Genomic DNA, 19,241 nt, shown 5'->3' on the forward strand with positions numbered 1-19,241 from the left:
GACTTAGGTGCTGTGGGAGCTGGCCATGTGATGGAACTCCTAACTGGAATTCCCACTGCCGACTTTGGCCTCTCTCCAGTTTCCCACTACTTCCACAGCTTTGCCCAACTTGTGGGCAAGTCCTCTATAGCACTGCACCTGTCACTCCACTGCTCAAGGATGTGACAACTCCTTATTATCATCCTGGAAGCTGGACATATCAGCGCAAAGCTACTTTTAAATCAATTAGGGCACATGGGTGGCTCAGTTGGTTAAGCGATCAACTCTTGATCTCTGTTGAGGTCGTGATTTCACAGTTCCTGGGATCAAGCCCCGCGACGGGCTCAGCACTGACAGTGCAGACCCTGTTTGGGATTCTAACCCTCTACCTCGTACCTGCTTGCACTCTGAAAATAAACTTAAAAAAATTTTTTTTAAATATCCCCCCAGCCCCCAACAGTTTTGTTAACTCACTAGGAGTCACTCACTGCCTCTGCACAGAACCTATCTCATCCAATTCTCACAATTTTAGGAGGGAGGTCTCACTTCCGTTACCTACACATCAGGAAACTGAGGTTTAAAAGATGAAGTCATTTGCCTAACTACGTAAAGCTAAAGATTTGGAATCTGGGAAACCTAATTCCAGAGTCCAGACCCTGAACCATTACACTTGGATGCCCAAGAAAACTTGAATTAATCTCAACCTAGCCAATTTCTTCCTTCAACTACCAAATGGAATACAGGGTTTAAGTTCCTGGTAAATATTTAGAGAAAAACAAGTTCTGTGATTGAAACCTAGAAGAAATGAGAAATTGTCTACAGGATATGGAGGAAATGACATTCAATAAAACTTCCACCCAGTTCTGAGCTTCCTGTAGGATCTGTCCTACAGTTCTCGTAGGTTCTTACCATCAAGTACTTCTCAGATTCAAGGTTCTGTGGGCAATCAGGACAGTATTCCTACTTTACAGATGGTAACACAGAAGCCTAAAGGGTTAAGTTTGCCCAAGATTACACAACCTACACTCACCCTAGGGACCGGAAAATGGAGACTCCCTCGTGCCCTGCAGCCTCCTAGAAGTGAGCCTTGGTGACACCATGCTCCCGGCCTTCTCACTTGTGTTCACAGAGGAATTTACCGTCTGGAGCATCCAAATCACATCGGCTAGGCCCTTTAAAGTTAGCTAGATAAGACAGACTGTGAACACTGCTCCTCTGGGGTTCCTCTGCCCTTCTCCCCCGAACCCCAACCTTCCTGAAAAAATCACTGTCAGGAGGGCAAATGGAACGACTACTGCCAAGGTCACTTTAGGACTTTTCTTTGGTCAGTAAGCTAGTGTGGGAGGATGTAATATTTATTTCTTCAAGGGTCTTTTAATTTCAACACTACGATGTGGGATAGGTCAACAATTCCAGAGGGATTGCTTTCAGCTCAGAACAGAACCAGACGAAGATACAATTAAAACTGGCACAATGTGTATGATGAAAATTCCTTTTCCCATGTATTTTTATGTAGACCTCCGCTCTGGATTCTATCAAATTATCCGTATGGCTTAAAATAAACAGCTATAGAAGGGAGAGGTGAATGGAAATAGTATTAGCATTAGTTGAGAATTGGGTTCTATGTATCTATTTAAGATAGTCTCAATTCTTAAAATCAGTGACCTAAGTAGTACTACCCATGGTACAGATGTGAGCCTTAGATCAGTTAACACACACAAGTTCACAAAGTTTATGAATCACCAGGTAAATTCCAAATCCATGCCTGAACGCAAACTGCACTTCTCCTTTAAACAACACTGTTTCTAAAAGTTCATGTGGAAAGGAAACAAACACCTATAGGTAAAGATAAGTGATTTAATTTAATCCTGAAAACAACCTTGAAGAAATATCATTTTATCAAGTAAACAGCCTAAAAGTTTCATCCTATGAAGTGTGTAATCACTCTATGTAATTAGAGATCCTGAATACTAATCAAAGACACGAATATCATCAGAGTAATCAGTAGCCCCAGATTAGCATCCATGGGATAAAAATATTTTCTTTTCCTTAAATCAGAGTAAACTTGAATGGGCAATCTGAATTATAATTGAGGTACAGAAGGGTATTTTATCTAGAGAAAAACACAAGACCAGGTTTATTTCATACAATGTTATTCACACATTTTTCATTTTCTAATTTATACATAATATACAAAGTGAAGATAACATTATTTCATATGAACCAAGAAGAGCCAGGACTTAGACAAACTGGTCCAGAAACAATCCATTATCAAAAGGAGACACTCAAGAGTGAAGTCTAAGTGGTTCTGCCCAATTAAAGTTTCTTTATTCTGAAATGTCAGAGTTTAGCAAAACTCCATGCCAACTTATTAAATGGTGGAATCAGAGAGGTGGACACCAAAATGGCAGACTGTAAAATTTCTAGAACAGATATTTTTCTAGAATAGGCCCCAAAGTATTGGGAAGATTGGGGTGTCAACACTGGGATACATGGGAACATCAAAACCCCAAGAAGAAGGTTCAGTTTCCCAACTATCCCCAAGACTTTCTAAGTTTGCAGGACAAAGGAAAGCCAGGAATTCAACTGTGCAAATCCAGGAAAGTCACTATCAATCTCCAACAAGGACGATTTGGATCATGATCAGCTCACGACTGTGAGTGGATACTGGGAGCAAAAGTTCGACACAGGGCCAAGACACTCTGAGGCTGGCAAAACAAAGTAGGACGGGAAAAGAGCAGCTTTGTATGGGTGGGGGGAGCACTGCCACTGTTGACTGGGACATGCTGATGAACCAGTAGGACTATGAGAGGGGACAGTGACAAGTGGTTGGATGTAATGGACTCAACATGGAATGTTGGGTTAGAAAACTAGAATAACTCAAAGTCAAACATGAAAAAGTATGCCTGGCACCCCAAACTTTATGCCATTATTTTTAGGTTCATGATAAGAACAGCTAAGTGATAAAACCTTTATATTCAATATTGTGCTCAGAAGAATGCTTTTCTTCTGCAGACTTCTAATAAAAAAATCCTTTACATGTTCAATCGAAAGAGATAGCATGGTTCATTAGTTGTCAGCACTAAACAGAAGTGGGTCAACATAAATGGTTTTATACAAAATACTGACTTCAACAAAATACAAAGCACTTTCTTTATCTTTCAGAAACTGAATATACAAAGCAAGTTTTTTTTTCCAAAATATTTTCATAGGCAAAGGATTAAAAACGATTTTAATTATACACATATGGTCACAATTTTGCCTTAAAAAGATTGTTGGGAAATGTACATAAGGCCGCTTGTAAATGTACATCATGTTACTGTTATGTCCTATGTCCAGAGAAAAAAATGTTATCATACAGATTTGCTCTTACTTGGGAATAGGCTATTCAAAAATACAGTACTCTTCTGTACAAAGAAAAAAGTCACATCACATTTAATAAGATGGAAAAAGCATTGGCCTCCATGGTAACCAAAAATCTCAGTCCAATACTTTCTATTATGCACAATACCCTGACTTCTTGAAAGTGATCCAAATCCTAGTATGTCCATATTAACAGAGTCAACAACTATGTTATAAAAGAAAATGTTTCCCACAATAATAAAAAGAAAGCTGGTTCATACTTCTGAAACCATATAAAGATAAAAAATTTTTAAAAAATCACTCTCGATTTGGAGAAATAAATTTACATTATACAACACTATATGCCAGGTCAAATAGGGCAGGGACATAAATGTACACTAAAATGCAAATGTTTCCCAAAGAGATAAAACAAATTCCATTTACAGCATGAAGGTTTACAAATGTACACCTGTACAACCAAGGAAAGCATCACTACTAAATTAGCAAGGCTTTTATAATAAACATTGAAACAAGATTTGCTTTTAAAGTGTAAACTTACATCTATTACTACACACACAATGCATATATTTATAGGAAGCAAAAAAAGCTATCTGAATATGTAGTCATGCTTAAATGTTGAGCTATCAAATTCACTTTTCAGTGGCCCCTTTTCACCTCTATCTGGTTCCTACTTTTGCAAAGTCTACTATGAAAAAGCAAAATAAAGCTCAACACTTCCTCAACATGTCCTTGTAATCCTATAAGCAAAACAATATACAAATTTCTACTCTTTCTCAGATTGCAAACCAAACTGAAAAGTTAAAATGGGACTTAACTTTTCATTTAGTGCACTTAACTGAATGGAAGCGTCACCATGATTTTTTTTTCTTACCTCTTACAACAATTACATATGTAAGTATATACAATACTTCTGTACATTGCCAGAGACATTTTAGGGCAGTATTTGTATTAAAACCATATCCATTGTAAATAATGTAAGTTCTTTCATCTCAGATCATTTAATTCTTATCTTACTTGCGGAGATTTTATTTGCATGATAGTTTGTGAATTACCAAAATACAACTTAACTTTCTTTTTAAAATATTAATAATATTTATGCAGTTGATTGTTAATTGGTTATAAAAGGCTTCACACAAAGGACAAAAAAAAAAAAAATAAGGACTATATTTCTATATACATCTCTATAAACCTGTTGTGCTGTGGGGTCCGTAGACCTACCAGACTGCAAGCCAGTTTATTAAAAGAATACTGTACTTTTTCCTTTAAAAACTATTTTTTGTGACTTTACAAGGTAAAAATTTACAAAATATGTGACAGCTTTTTTTTTGATAGTTACATCATATACAGGCATTCTGTGCTTTGCCAGCAATCCAATCTGATAGGTCTCCACTCAGGGCTGAATATAATTTATAATTCACCACCCCAGCCCCCCAAATATACACAAGAACCTTAAAAAATTTACAAATGGATGAATAAAGTCAATAAATAGTTTTGCTTTAAAAAAAAATTTGAAGATTCATAGTTGAGTTGTGTTTTGATAATTCACAAAAGAAACATTCTTTTCACATGGTTACATCATCTTCTTTCTCTTTCCTTTACAGCATTCCATTTGGTGGTCCTCCAATAGGCCCTAGATCTGGGCTATTTTTCAAATAATATTTTTCCAACTTGGCCAGTATATGCTTCCCATATGTGTATTTGCGCAAAGTAGTAATGTGAGGTCGAATCTGAAAAATAAATAATCTGCTTAAGTAAATCTAAGTGACTTTGGTTTCTGGTTTCTTAAAAAAGCACTCCTAAATCTGGGTGACTTAGAAAGAATAACTGGAATTTTAATATACAAATCCTTTAAAGAAAAGTTGTTTTCGAAAGTAGTTCATCCTACTCAATCTCTCCAATTATACTCTCAAAACTGTCCAATGAATAAACAAACCACTACTTCTAAACTGTTACATATGCAAATAGTAGACGGGGCTCCAAACATAGCAGGGAAGCGTCACGAGTGAATTATTAAGTTCTTTAAAAGTTGATGAAGGCAGAATTTTCTAGCTTAAGTTGGAGACAAAAATTCAATAGGGAAAATAGAGCAAAAGACATAAATGAGCAATCAGATGTGTGATGTGTGATTTTAAATTGTTCAAAATCTCACTAATAGTTTTTAAAATGTAAATGAAACTACTCATTGGAATCATATCATTATCTTCCACACAGACTGGCAAAAAGTTTATAAATAACAACTGGCATTGATGAGATGATGGCAAAACAGGCATTCTTATTATATCTTGGATAGATGTGCAAACATGTACAGATTTTTTTAAAGCAAAACCTGGCTGTGTCTATCAACATGTAAAATGTTTACATACTTGCCCCACAATTCCACATCTAGGAATTTATCCTACAAAACAGTTAATCACGCAAAAACATTCACATACAGCACTGCTTATGACAGTTAAAAACCTGGAAACAATCCAAATGTCATAAAGATGATAGTGGTTAATGTAATTGTTAAAAAGAAGACTGACAATTTTTCTATGTATATACTTTTAAGCAGAAATATTAAATTTTAAAAAGGTAAAAAAAAATTATGATCTACTTCTCTCTATACGACAAGAGGTCCAAAGAAGTTATGTATCTGTCCCTGGTTTCTTAATGAATAAATTTACAAAAACATGGAGTATATAGTATTTCTTCCAGTGGGTTTTCTTTTTTTTTTTTTTTTTTTTTTTTTTTTTTTTTTTTAAGTTTTTCTTTGGAGCGAGCGAGCGAGCCCATGGACGACCAGGGAAGGGGCAGAGGGAGAGGGATAATCCCAAGCAGGCTCTGTGCTGTTAGCACAGAGCCCAATGCAGGGCTGGATCCCAGGAACTGTGACATCATGACCACAGCCAGAATCAAGTTTCTGAATGAGCCACACAGAACCCCCACATCTAGTGTTCATTTTAACATTAAGTTTTCCTATGGAAATTCATGAGCTAGATTCTAGAGAGAAGACAGAGATAAAAAAAAAACAAAAAAAAAAAACAAATTCTCTTTAGAAAAATGCTTTAAAAAAAAAAACCCCAAATTCTCTTTAGAAAAATGCATTACATTAGTGAGAAAACCTAATTAGATTTTAAAATCAATGTTCAACCCATGTATCATGGCAAATCAAATATATCTCAATAAGATGGGGATGGGCAATGCTAAAGGCAGGTTAAATAGATGAAAAATAAATTTGATTTTATTGAGATTACTTTAAGAATTTTAATAAAAGGGTACACCATACCTACATTTGTCAAAGGTTATCCATTGATTTTAGATTTTTTTTCTCCAGTTACATCACATGAGGAAATTAAAACCTAGGAAGTTAAAATTGTATCCTGAAAGTCACACAAATTGAATCATCTATTTTAAGTGCTATAAGCTGTATTACCTTATGCATGATTATCTTTCTCTGGGCAGCTTCAGCCATATCAATCATCTTCTGAACCACGTAATTGGCATACTGGTCCTTCATCATGGTGTATAAGGCACTGTGAGCACCATCATTCTGGCAGCAAACTTCATCAATCAGTAAAGCTCTCTCGGCACGGGAGGCATGGGTAACACACTTTTCTACTACATTGCTAAAAATTCAAGTATATACACAAAAAATTATTTTGTTACTTTTTCCTTTATAGTAAATTTCCCTTGGTTTTAAAAGAACTTGCTTAACACATTGGAAGACAAAAGAGTGAAGATGGTATTCTCTTACCCTTTACTTTCAAAAACAAACAAAAAAAAAGAATTAGTATTATAGAGTAACCCATACTGGATATTCACAAGTGTAATTACATGCCTCTTAAAATTAAAATTACAAAGAGGAAACTAGAGACTAAGTCATTAGTAAGGTCTGAGACTTTCATTAATAAGCACTAAACTAATTTGCATTTATAGGTTTGGGGAGACCAATCATTTTCTGAATACAGACTTCAAAAATGGAATATACATAGGCAGATGGATTTGTCATGAGGAGTCTTCAAGAATAAAAGGAATAGTCTGTATGTGCTTTTTCCCTCTACTAAAAGAAACATATATTTGAATGTCATATTCTACACGCATTTGTTTACTAATAAAAGAGTTGAAAGAACTGACCCTTGGAATTAGAAAATAGTGCAATACCTGGCAAATTTGTGTTGACTCAGGGCTAAGACTTTTCCTCGGATTTCAGAAACAATTTTGCTTTTGTCTTCAGGTCGACCGTGTTCCAAGACATGCTGAATAACGTAATTGCCATACTGATCCTAAGTACAGATGTTTAAAAATTACTTTCCTTAAGTCACCCCTTAAAAATAATGACTATTCTTTAGAAAGATACTATTTTTCTGAAGATCCAGTAGTATACAGTCAGGAGAATACACGAAGCTTTTTTGTCTTACTGTGTGTTTTTACAGTGTGTTAATTTAGGAAAAATTACATTTCCCTATATTCTTTTATTTTTTTATTTTTTTTTTCAACGTTTTTTATTTATTTTTGGGACAGAGAGAGACATAGCATGAACGGGGGAGGGGCAGAGAGAGAGGGAGACACAGAATCGGAAACAGGCTCCAGGCTCTGAGCCGTCAGCCCAGAGCCTGACGCGGGGCTCGAACTCACGGACCGCGAGATCGTGACCTGGCTGAAGTCGGACGCTTAACCGACTGCGCCACCCAGGCGCCCCTACATTTCCCTATATTCTGAACCACTGTCAGAAACACATAAACATTGACAACTATTACGGAGTTCATACCTGTACCAACTGCTCTGTATGTTGGTGGAGTTCCTCTAAGATAGGTAAAGTCTGCTCTGCAGTGCAATGCTCGAGGATGCGCTGGATCACTCTGCAGCCGTAAGGATGAGTTGAAAGTACAAACACCTTAAGACAAGTGCAAGAAATACATTTACTTTATCTGGCATTTCTGGAAAGTTCTATGAGGCAGACAGGTTTTTGATGACATGCTGAATTAATCTAAAATAGAAGGGTGGGGAGTCACCTCTAATATGACTACCATCCTATTGGTAAAGACTGGAAAGTGAGGTGCTCAATTCAGGAGCTAACAGATATTTTGATCAAAAGGAACCTAACCAGATATGTATTAGTTACTAATTGATATTTATTTTCTGTGTTTTACTGTACACTCTTAAGTCTTCTTCCCTCCTTTACTTCTCCCCGAAAATCTGGAGAACACTGTTGGGTTTCTAATAGATGTGATCCCAAAGTAATACAATTGATGGGGTGCCTGGGTGGCTCAGTCGGTTAAGGGTCTGACTTCAGTTCAGGTCATGATTTCACGGATAATGAGTTCAAGCCCTGCATTGGCCTCTGTGATGACAGCTCCAAGCCTGAAGCCTGCTTTGAATTCTGTGTCTCCCTCTCTCTGCCCCTCCCTTGCTAACACTCTCTCTCTTGCTCACAAATAAAGATTAAAAAAAATTAAAAACAAAACAAAGTAATACAACTGAACTTTTATTTCCACATTTTTCAGCTTCAAAAAAATGAAGCTATCTATTGACGCACTCTATTAAAGAGGCAGAAATCACTGTACATTCAGCTTTGTCTCCTATTTTTGTCTGTCATTACTGGGTATTATAATCTTGTGACTTAGGAAAAATGTGTTAACACTCCAATGCTAAAAGAATGCCCTGCTAATTAGAAGACAAAAATAAACCTTACTTGTCCTTTGAAAGCATCAATGATGAACTGTAGTGACTGTGGCTGAACACATTCAATACATTTTTGTACAACATGGTTTCCATTCTGATCTTTCACACATTTCAGTACATGACCATCTAGCTCCTTTACCATTTCACTCTGCAAAGAGAAGATGACATTTAAAAAATTACCTCATCAAGAAACGTTAACAGGATTAGAAAGAGTACAAAAGTATACTCAAAAATGTGTTGGCAATATTGTAGATATCAAAGTTTAAAATCCATACTCCCTGCCCCTCCAAACAGAAATTGAGATGGTTACCAAAACATTTCGTAGGACTGCAATGTAAATGACACTTGTTAAAAAATAACCTAGGGGGGGGGGTGCCTGGGTGGCTCAGTCGGTTAAGCGTCCGACTTCAGCTCAGGTCACGATCTCGCAGTCCGTGAGTTCGAGCCCCGCGTCGGGCTCTGGGCTGATGGCTCAGAGCCTGGAGCCTGCTTCCCATTCTGTGTCTCCCTCTCTCTCTGCCCCTGCCCTGTTCATGCTCTGTCTCTGTCTCAAAAATAAATAAAAACGTTTAAAAAAAAATTAAAAAAAAAAAAAAAAAAAAAGCCTAGGGATGGATCCTGAACCTGCCATATTTAAATGACTTTCTTCACTTTGTATACCTTCCACACAACTTTCTCAGCTGACTATAATATACATATACAAATAATTCCAAATTCTATACTTTTTCTCTGCTTAGCACTCCCTTTCCTTCAAATTATTTTTAATACCTACATGAGTCTATTAAGTGCATGGGAAAGGGTAAGGAATTAAGCACTTAAGGGCTATGTGACTTTCACATATTATCTCAATGACAGGAAGAAAACAGACATTTTAATTCTTTTTTTAATGAGCTTATATTAAAGAACTCATTTAATATAACTTTTCTTTATTATGTGATACTTTCTTCAGGGACAAATCTTTGGGAAATTTTAGATTTTTGTTCATTTAACCAGGAAAAATGACCCTTTCATGTGTATTTCTTTGCTTACTAGTAAGGTTTTCACATTTACAATCTCTCTCACCCAAAGAACTCCCAGCTACCCACTACTCCCAGTTACCTACTACCTACTGAATAACTGTAGAGAAATTCTGTTAAGCCAAAATACAACACAGATGTTTAACTATAAACTAAATAACAAAATAAAATGTTACTTAGTTTACAATCCAAACAATACCATTATTAACAGGTTTCTCTAAGGCTTATTCCCTGTGCTTTATATTTTCAAGTATTAAAGACATTTAAAGTCTTTATTATTTACTTATTAAGTGTAACCAACAATGTTATATTAGTTTCAGATGTGCAACAGTGATTAAACAATCATACACATTACACAATGTGCACCACAATAAGGTATAGTCACCATACAACGTTATTACATTATTGACTGTAATCTCTATGGTGCACTTTTCATCTCTGTGACTTAAATTTTATAACCAGAAGTTTATACTTCTTAATCCCTTTCACCTATTGCCTCCCCATCCTGCTATCCACACAAGAACTTGTTCTCTGTAGTTGAGCTAGAGCTGATATCTTAGACTAGACTGGTCACAGTAGGAGTGGAAAGAAGTGGTCAGATTCCAGATATATTTTAAAAGTAACACTGATGGGATTTACCCAGCTTAACTACTGCTTTGTTCTGCAGTGACGTAAATTCCAGGTCTGAGCCCCCAAATATAACTTAGCACATGGTCCTTCTTCCTGACAGCCAATCCTTGCAGGGCATGTCTCTGCAGACATGTTCATGGGTCACCCATTTCCATGGAGACCCAAGGCTTAGAGGACCTATTAAGACCTCTACGGTCACAACCATGGCTCCTGAGGTCAGAAAGCTCTAAACCCAAGTCCTCAAAGAGGAGGCATGAAGAAATTTTATTGTGGTGGCAACTTTCTTTCTTTAGTGATGTGACAGTGAAGTCCCAAAAGTCTTCTTCCTTCTCTTGTTAGTTTTGAGGTACACTTTTAGGGATCCCAGAATTGAGTTTCCAACCCTGGAAACAAATTGCCACTTGAGCAAGGCATGGAAGAATTAGTGCCATTCAGAAGTACTGAACTTGAACTCCAAAGGAAATGGATTTGAGTCCCAACCCTGTCACTATGGGCCTCAGTCTCTTTATAAGGGGGTTCCGTTAGATGAGCTCCTTTCAAGCTCTAAGGGCCCATGAAGTTTGTGCATTTTGTTTGCCTGAGAGAGTCTGTTGTTCTGTTTATCAGATTCCACATATAACTGGAATCATAGGTACAGTATTTGTCCTTTCTCTGACTGATTTCACTTAGTGTAATACCTTCTAGGTTGATCCATGTTACTGCAATTGACAAGATCTCATTCTTTAAAATATCTTCATTAAAAAAAATTTTTTTTAACGTTTATTCATTTTTGAGACAGAGAAAGAAAGAGAGACAGAGCATGAGCAAGGGAGGGGGAGAGAAAGGGAGAGGGAGGCACAGAATCCGAAGCAGGCTCCAGGCTCTCACCTGTCATAATAGAGCGCATCACAGGGCACAGTGAGATCATGACCTGAGCAGAAATTGAAAGCTCAACCAACTGAGCCACCCTGGCATGCCCAAAATATCTTTATCTATACCAGTTTGAGACTTAGGATCAAGCATTTGTGTAAGCATCTACAATAATCAAAATCTGTTCATCTTGTTCCATTGTGACATATCTTCAATTATTCTAAAACTAAGGATTTTCCTCCAGAGTAATGCTATTTTCTCACAAATTTTCAATGGTGTGATTAATGCACACATACAAACATATTCATCCATACATGTTATGACTGTTTTTAATTCTGGGATTTATTATACAATAATATGTATGGGTGAAGAATCAAAGCTGATCTCTTTCCAAATTTACTAATTACTGATACCTTTAATGAAATAATTATTTCATTTACTCTATGTTTCATTGTAATACATAAGCTAGTTATATAGAAAATAGTTATCTATTTAGGGTTATAAATTTCATTCCTAAGGTCTGCTTAATTTCACGTGAAACCCACACTAATTAGTGATGCTTCACAATTTATTTTCAAAAATCTAGCAGATCAGCATTTACTCTCAAACTCTTAATATTCTTGCCTATTTCAAATAATTTTAAAAATTATTTTGATGAATTACCAAAAAATTCCCAGAGTATGATTGGAATTACATCAGTCCTTTTTTGATTTAAAATAAGCCTTCTTCGGGGTGCCTGGGTGGCGCAGTCGGTTAAGCGTCCGACTTCAGCCAGGTCACGATCTCGCGGTCCGTGAGTTCGAGCCCCGCATCAGGCTCTGGGCTGATGGCTCGGAGCCTGGAGCCTGTTTCCGATTCTGTGTCTCCCTCTCTCTCTCTGCCCCTCCCCCGTTCATGCTCTGTCTCTCTCTGTCCCAAAAATAAATAAAAAACGTTGAAAAAAGAATTAAAAAAAATAAAATAAAATAAGCCTTCTTCCATCCAAAAATTTGATATATTCCCATTTACAGGTGTTCTCTTTTCTCTTTAAAGAATCGTGAATTGGGGCGCCTGGGTGGCTCAGTTGGTTAAGCAGCCGACTTCAGCTCGGGTCATGATCTCGCGGTCCGTGAGTTCCAGCCCTGCGTCAGGCACTGTGCTGACAGCTCAGAGCCCGGAGCCTGTTTCAGATTCTGTGTCTCCCTCTCTCTGACCCTCCCCTGTTCATGCTCTGTCTCTCTCTCTGTCTCAAAAATAAATAAACGTTAAAAAAAAAAAATTAAAAAAAAAAAAAGAATCGTGAATCTTGTTAACTAACAGAATTCTTAGGTTAATTTCCTATTGAATGAAAGTTTTAAGAACTTTATGTGTATAATTTCTAATTGGCATATAGAATGCAACTGGCTTTAAATTTTTTATCCTTTGAAGAAATTGATGTCTGGTTACAGGAAACAGATAAGAAGGAAAAGATTGTTTTGAGGTCACAGAAATAAATTTTTAAATAAAACTGGTTTTGTTTCTGTATTTTCATATTTGCTGCTACAGTAGCTCAATATTTTACAGAGCTAACATATAAATCTGGCTCCATTTAAAAACTGGAGTACTTTCTAGTACAACCAGAATGGAAGGAAACCGTGCACCACAGTTTTCCAGATGGGTGGGTTTACTGCTTTGTTTAGCCGACGCATGCTTAATATTCTCCTATAGGCCAACATCAAAGAAGTCTGGGGAAACTCTTACCTTGCAGCATTGTGATTCCTGCTGGGCACTGGCATTTTGTGAAACCTTATGGGGGAGGGTAATGCTGGGGCAGAAATGTGAATTATGTAGATGGGTGGTTTCACGTCTTCAGACCTCTCCTAGAATCAGTACAGTTCTCTTAACTGTGCCAGTCCCAGTTGACAAGCTTTGTATCCACTTGTCCGCTCAATTTAAATATAGCTGTACATAGTTGACAGTGGCCATAGCTAAGTTACTTATTAACATATGTGACTTTCAACAGTAATGAAAATGGTTTTGGATTTTCTTTTGTTTCCTAAAAATGAATACAATGTCAGAACTTCACATTTTATTTTTTTTTTTTAATTTTTTTTAATGTTTATTTATTTTTGAGACAGAGAGACAGAGCACGGATGGGGGAGGAGCAGAGAGAGACGGAGACACAGAATCTGAAGCGGGCTTCAGGTTCCAAGCTGTCAGCACAGAGCCCGACGCGGGGCTTGAACTCACGGACCATGAGATCATGACCTGAGCCGAAGTCAGATGCTTAACCGACTGAGCCACCCAGGCACCCCAGAACTTCACATTTTATACACTAGTACCTGGCTATTAGTATTTTACAGGAACCATAGTTCTTGGGGACTTTATATAGATACATATGTACATATACATATATATTTTGTGTGTGTGTGACTTTTTTGTAAACTAAGTCCGATTCAACATTACAATCATTTTACAGTTACTATAACCAATGAGAATAGCATGTTTTTTCAAATCTGTTCTGAGCCTATAGTGTTTCCTTTGTGAACATATCTCTATTTTATACATTTTGTATAGTTACACTGTACTAAAATATTAGCTTGTTTGATATAAGGAATGTATTGAGTACCTTTTTGCTAGCCTGGTTGTTCAACCTTTTAAAAAAAAAAAAAAGGTTTAAGCTTAAAAAAAAAAAATCTTTAAACTGGTCTTTCTTGCATGTTATAAATAAAGTTGCAGCTAAAAGGGACGGGCAGAGGGGTGCCTGGGTGGCTCAGTTGGTTAAACGTTCAACTTCGGCTCAGGTCATGATCTCACTGTTCATGAGTTCAAGCCCCGGGGTTGGGCTCTGTGCTGACAGCTCAGAGACTGAAGCCTGCTTTGGATTCTGTGACTCCCTCTCTCCCTGCCCCTCCCCCGCTCATGCTCTGTCCCTCTCTGTCTCTCAAAAAATAAACGTTAAAAAAAAAAACGTAAAAAAAAGGATAGGAAGGGAAAACTAGTTTTGAGTGTCTTAGAATAGAAACATAAGATTAAGATTTTTCTCATTAAAATGTCTTATTCATGATTTATGGAAAAAATAAAACAAAATTTTTTTACTTGTGCTTGCTTCAGCAGCATATACAGTAAAAGTGGAATGGTGGGGCACCTGGGTGGCTCTGTCAGTTAAGCATTCAACTTCGGCTCAGGTCATGATCTCACAGCTTCTGAATGTGAGCCCCGTGTCGGGCTCTATGCTCAGAGCCTGGAGCCCAGTTTAGATTCTGTGTCTGCCTCTACCCTGTGCTCACTTTCACACTCTCTCTCAAATATGAATAAACATTAAAATTAAAAAAAAAAAAAAAGTGGAATGGTACAGGGGCACCTGAGTGGCTCAGTTGGTTAAGCATCCAACTTCAGCTCAGGTCATGATCTCATGATTCATGAGTTCGAACCCCACATCAGGCTCTATGCTGACAGCTCAGAGTTTGGAGCTGGCTTCAGATTCTGTGTCTCCCTTTCTCTCTGCTCCTGCCCCACTCACGCTCTCTCTCAAACATAAACATTAAAAAAAAAAGTGGAATGGTACAACGACTAGTATAGCCCCTGTGCAAGGATGACACACAAATTGTGAAGCGTTATGTTTTTATGTGAACTGGAATTAAAAAAAAAAAAAAAAAAAAGCACTGTATTGAAAAAAGAAAATTTTATTCTTGTGGTTATAAATGTAATACAATCTGGGGCGCCTGGGTGGCACAGTTGGTTAAGTGTCCGACTTCAGCTCAGGTCATGATCTCCCAGTTCATAGGTTTGACCCCTGCGACGGGCTCTGACAGCTCAGAGACTGGAGCCTGATTTGGATTCTGTGTCTGTCTCTGTCTCTCTCTCAAAAATAAACAAACATTTAAAAAAGGTTACCAAAAAAAAAAAAAGTGGTACAATCCAAATACATTTTGGAAACAATAAAGGTATTCCTGATACTACAGGAAATCAAATAAGCAAGTGTAGCATTTTGCTTCCCACACAGCAGGCCCTCAAATTATCTTCATTTAAAGATGAAGAGATGTTGAAGAGAATGAAGAGGACAGATCAAAGATCTATAGTATAATATGTAATTAAAACGTACTGTTTGAGACAGATTATTTAAAGTATTTTATTCTAATTGGGGAAATATAAAGTAATAATTTAAAAACTGAATAAAATACAAAAAGTTTGTCTTAACTTACAATTACCTGCTGGTCAGATGAAATAGACTCCAGAGCTTTCTGGATAACACGACAGCCATACATCTGCAAAGCTAAAGGCAGAACATGCCCACGAATACGAGTGGCGAGAGCTAATTTTTGATCCAAACTCCCAAACTGATAGAAAAGAAATCAGTATTAATAAAAATAACCATTATATTAATTTTGTTAAACCTGAATAACCCACTGTTTGCGGCCTATTCATTCTATTTTTAAAATATCACAATTTGTAATCATGTAGGGAAGAGGACTTAGGTAAAAACTAATTAAGATAAATCCAGAACTGCCTGAAATAACTGCATTACTTTTATGGGGGGGTTAAGTCTCATTATCTAAAATTTCCTTTTTACTAATATATTAATCACCTGTAATTCTTTTAAAGTACACAGCATTACATTTCATTTTAAACAAATAAAATCCCCTCATCTTTAACGTAATGAACTTCTGACCATGCATTCAGACCAAATTACATTCAGACAAACTATATTCTGATGTAACTGTGGAGGAAACTTAAGTAAAACTAAAACAGAGATACTTAGTTGTAAACTGAAAATTAGCTAAAATACAAAATACATGACACATCTAACAAATGTAAATAAAGACTATACTATTATCACTAATTTCTTCATCTAAGATTTACTCTCAATGCTTTATATTTTCAAATATTAATCAAATTACTACTAAACTTCTCGTTTAAAGTAGGCCCATATTTGGGGCGCCTGGGTGGCGCAGTCGGTTAAGCGTCCGACTTCAGCCAGGTCACGATCTCGCGGTCCGTGAGTTCGAGCCCCGCGTCAGGCTCTGGGCTGATGGCTCGGAGCCTGGAGCCTGTTTCCGATTCTGTGTCTCCCTCTCTCTCTGCCCCTCCCCCGTTCATGCTCTGTCTCTCTCTGTCCCAAAAATAAATAAAAATAAATAAAAATAAATAAAAAAAAAAAATAAAGTAGGCTCATATTTAAAAAATATTTTTGTGATAAAATATATAGCATAAAATGTCATTTTAACCATTTTAAGTGCATAATTCAATGGCATTAATTCACAATGTTGTGCAATTATCACTACAAACTGTTTCCAAATCATTCCCGTTGTCTCAAACAGAAACACTGCATACATTAAGCAGTAACCCCCCCCACCCCCCCCCCTCAGCACCTAGTAAACCCTAATCTACTTTATGCCCCTATCAATTTGGCTGTTCTAGCTATCTCATATAAGAAAAACACTATGATGTTTGTCCTTTTACATCTGGCTTATTTTACTTAGCTTCATCCATGATGTAGTATGTAACAGAACTTTATTCCTCGTGGCTGAATAACATTCTTATTGTATGCATATACCACATTTATCCATTCATCTGTTGGACATATAGGTTGTTTCCACCTTTTGGCTACTGTGAATAATGCGGAAACAAACGGTGTTTGAGTCCTTGTTTTCATTTCTTTTGGGTATACAGGAGTGGAATTGCTGGGTTGTAAGATAATTTTTATGTTTAGGTTTTTTTTGTAAGGAACTGCCGAGGTGCCTGGGTGGCTCAGGTGGTTAAGTGTCCAGCTCTTCATTTGGGCTCAAGTCATGATCTCAAGGTCATGAGACTGAGCCTCATGCCACCTCCACTGGGCATGGAGCCTGCATGGGATTCTCTCTCTTCCTCTGTCCCTTTCCCTGCTCACACGTGCTCTCTCTCAAAAAAAGAAAAGTTTGAAGGAACTGCCAAACTTTTTCACAACAGCTGCACCATTTTACATTACTACTGACAACGTATGAGGTTCCAATTTCTCCAAATCTCCACCAACATTTGTTATTCCCCCCCGGCCCTCTAAAGCCATCCTAGTAGATGTAGCGTAGAATCTCACTGTGGTTTTGATCTGCATTTCCCTAATGACTAAGGATGTTGAGCTTCTTTTCATGTGCTTCTTGGCTACATGTATATTTTCTGAGGAGAAAGGTCTATTCAGGTCATCTGTCCATTTTTCTTTTTTTTCTTTTCTTTTTTGTTTTTTTTTAAAGTAATCTCTATACATGGGGCTCAAACCCACAACCTTGAGATCAAGAGTCACATGCTCCACCAACTGAGCCAGCCAGGTGCTCCTCCTGTCTGTTACATTATTTTAATGTTTATCTTTGAGAGAGTACAAGCTCTCTCTGTACGGGCAGAGGAAGGGGGACAGAGGATCCAAAGCGGGAACGAAGTTAACAGCATGGAGCCCAATGTGGGGCTCACACTCACAAACCACGAGATCATGACCTGAGCCCAAGTCAGATGCTCAACCAACTGGGCAACCCAGGTACCCCTCTCCTGTCCATTTTTTAATAGGGTTGTCTTTCTCTTGTTGAGTTTTAGTTCTTTATATAGTCTGGATATGAAATCTTTATCAGATACATACTTTGCAAAATATTTTTTCCCAAGTGCATATATTTTTATATGAAAATGACTCTTACCCAACTTTCTGAACTTTTCTACGCATTCAGCAATATAGTTGGATGTACAAATATGTATATATGCTTACCTCAAAAAATTTCTGTATAACATAGTTTCCAAAAACATCTGTCATTAATTGATAGGCTGCTTGTAGAATTTCATTAAATACCATCTGTCGCTCAGCTGGAGTAGCTCTCTCTAGTTTTTGTTGTATGAATCTATATAGGAAACATTTTATATGTCATCACAGCACATTGAAAATAGGCTCCTGCAAAATCTGTATCTGACTTGAGTATCACACACCCCCACATATATACACATAAAATTACTTCCAGGAATAGTACTAACACATTTAATACTGTGAACAGCAAATTTAAAGCAAAAAAGGCAAAAGCTATGAAGCATTTCTTTATAATGCCTTAATTTAAAGTAACTATTAGGCAGACATTTGGATATATTGTAATCTGCATTATAATCAATGAAGAAAACTAGATTTTACTGGTTATTCATACATTTTTCATAATAGTATTAAATATTTAAGTTTAGAGCCTAATGAAAGAAACCCTTAGAAGTAAATTTATCAAACACAAATGAATTCCTAGCCATTGTGAATGACACAAGGTTCATGTGCTACTCTTAAGGAATTTTCAACTTTAGGGAGATAAAATAAAACTATAAAAGGAAAAAATAATTAAATTTAATAAATGTGTTACAATTCTATTTTCCTTTTTGTGTTCTATCTTGAGAAGAACACTAATTTACATGTATCTTAAGTACTATAAGAGTACTATAAGTACTATAAGAGAACATTATGTTTAATGTTCAAAGTCACCAAATTCTTCTAAAAGAAAAGTGAAATGTTTCAACTTAAGACATATCACATCAAATACAAATCTATAGAAATACAAACACAAAAGCATTTAACCTTCTTTTAAAAAATTTTTTTTAGACAAGGTCTACATCAGGGACATTTACCTCCACAAATATAATTCAGAGCATTCTTTTCAAAGGAAAATTAAAGTTGAGTGTATTCAGAATCAATGTAATAAAAATAACCCAAAAAAAGGGCACTCCTATATTTTCATTATAAAAGTATTCTCATTATAGAAAACTGGGAAACCATAAATAATTTAAAAACCTTTATTT

The 19,241-nt window shown here is 36.6% G+C and overlaps 1 protein-coding gene across 12 annotated transcripts in view; it reads right to left on the reverse strand.

Moving 5' to 3' along the window:
- Positions 1 to 1,822: 1,822 nt before the first annotated feature.
- PUM2 (pumilio RNA binding family member 2) overlaps positions 1,823 to 19,241 on the reverse strand; it is a 101,961-nt gene continuing 84,542 nt past the window's right edge. For 9 of the 12 annotated variants that reach the window (XM_058682612.1, XM_058682618.1, XM_058682611.1 and 6 more), the window contains 7 exons: positions 18,184 to 18,313; positions 15,662 to 15,796; positions 9,014 to 9,151; positions 8,090 to 8,215; positions 7,483 to 7,604; positions 6,755 to 6,947; positions 1,823 to 5,069 (listed from right to left, as the gene is read on the reverse strand). In XM_058682612.1, coding sequence (XP_058538595.1) covers positions 4,938 to 5,069; positions 6,755 to 6,947; positions 7,483 to 7,604; positions 8,090 to 8,215; positions 9,014 to 9,151; positions 15,662 to 15,796; positions 18,184 to 18,313 — 976 coding nt within the window. In that variant the 3' untranslated portion in view covers positions 1,823 to 4,937. The remainder of the gene's footprint in view (positions 5,070 to 6,754; positions 6,948 to 7,482; positions 7,605 to 8,089; positions 8,216 to 9,013; positions 9,152 to 15,661; positions 15,797 to 18,183; positions 18,314 to 19,241) is intronic. The other 3 variants (XM_058682619.1, XM_058682613.1, XM_058682609.1) reach the window with 1 other exon arrangement.

This window comes from Neofelis nebulosa, chromosome 9 (assembly GCF_028018385.1).
Source record: "Neofelis nebulosa isolate mNeoNeb1 chromosome 9, mNeoNeb1.pri, whole genome shotgun sequence".
Taxonomy (NCBI): Eukaryota; Metazoa; Chordata; class Mammalia; order Carnivora; family Felidae; genus Neofelis; species Neofelis nebulosa.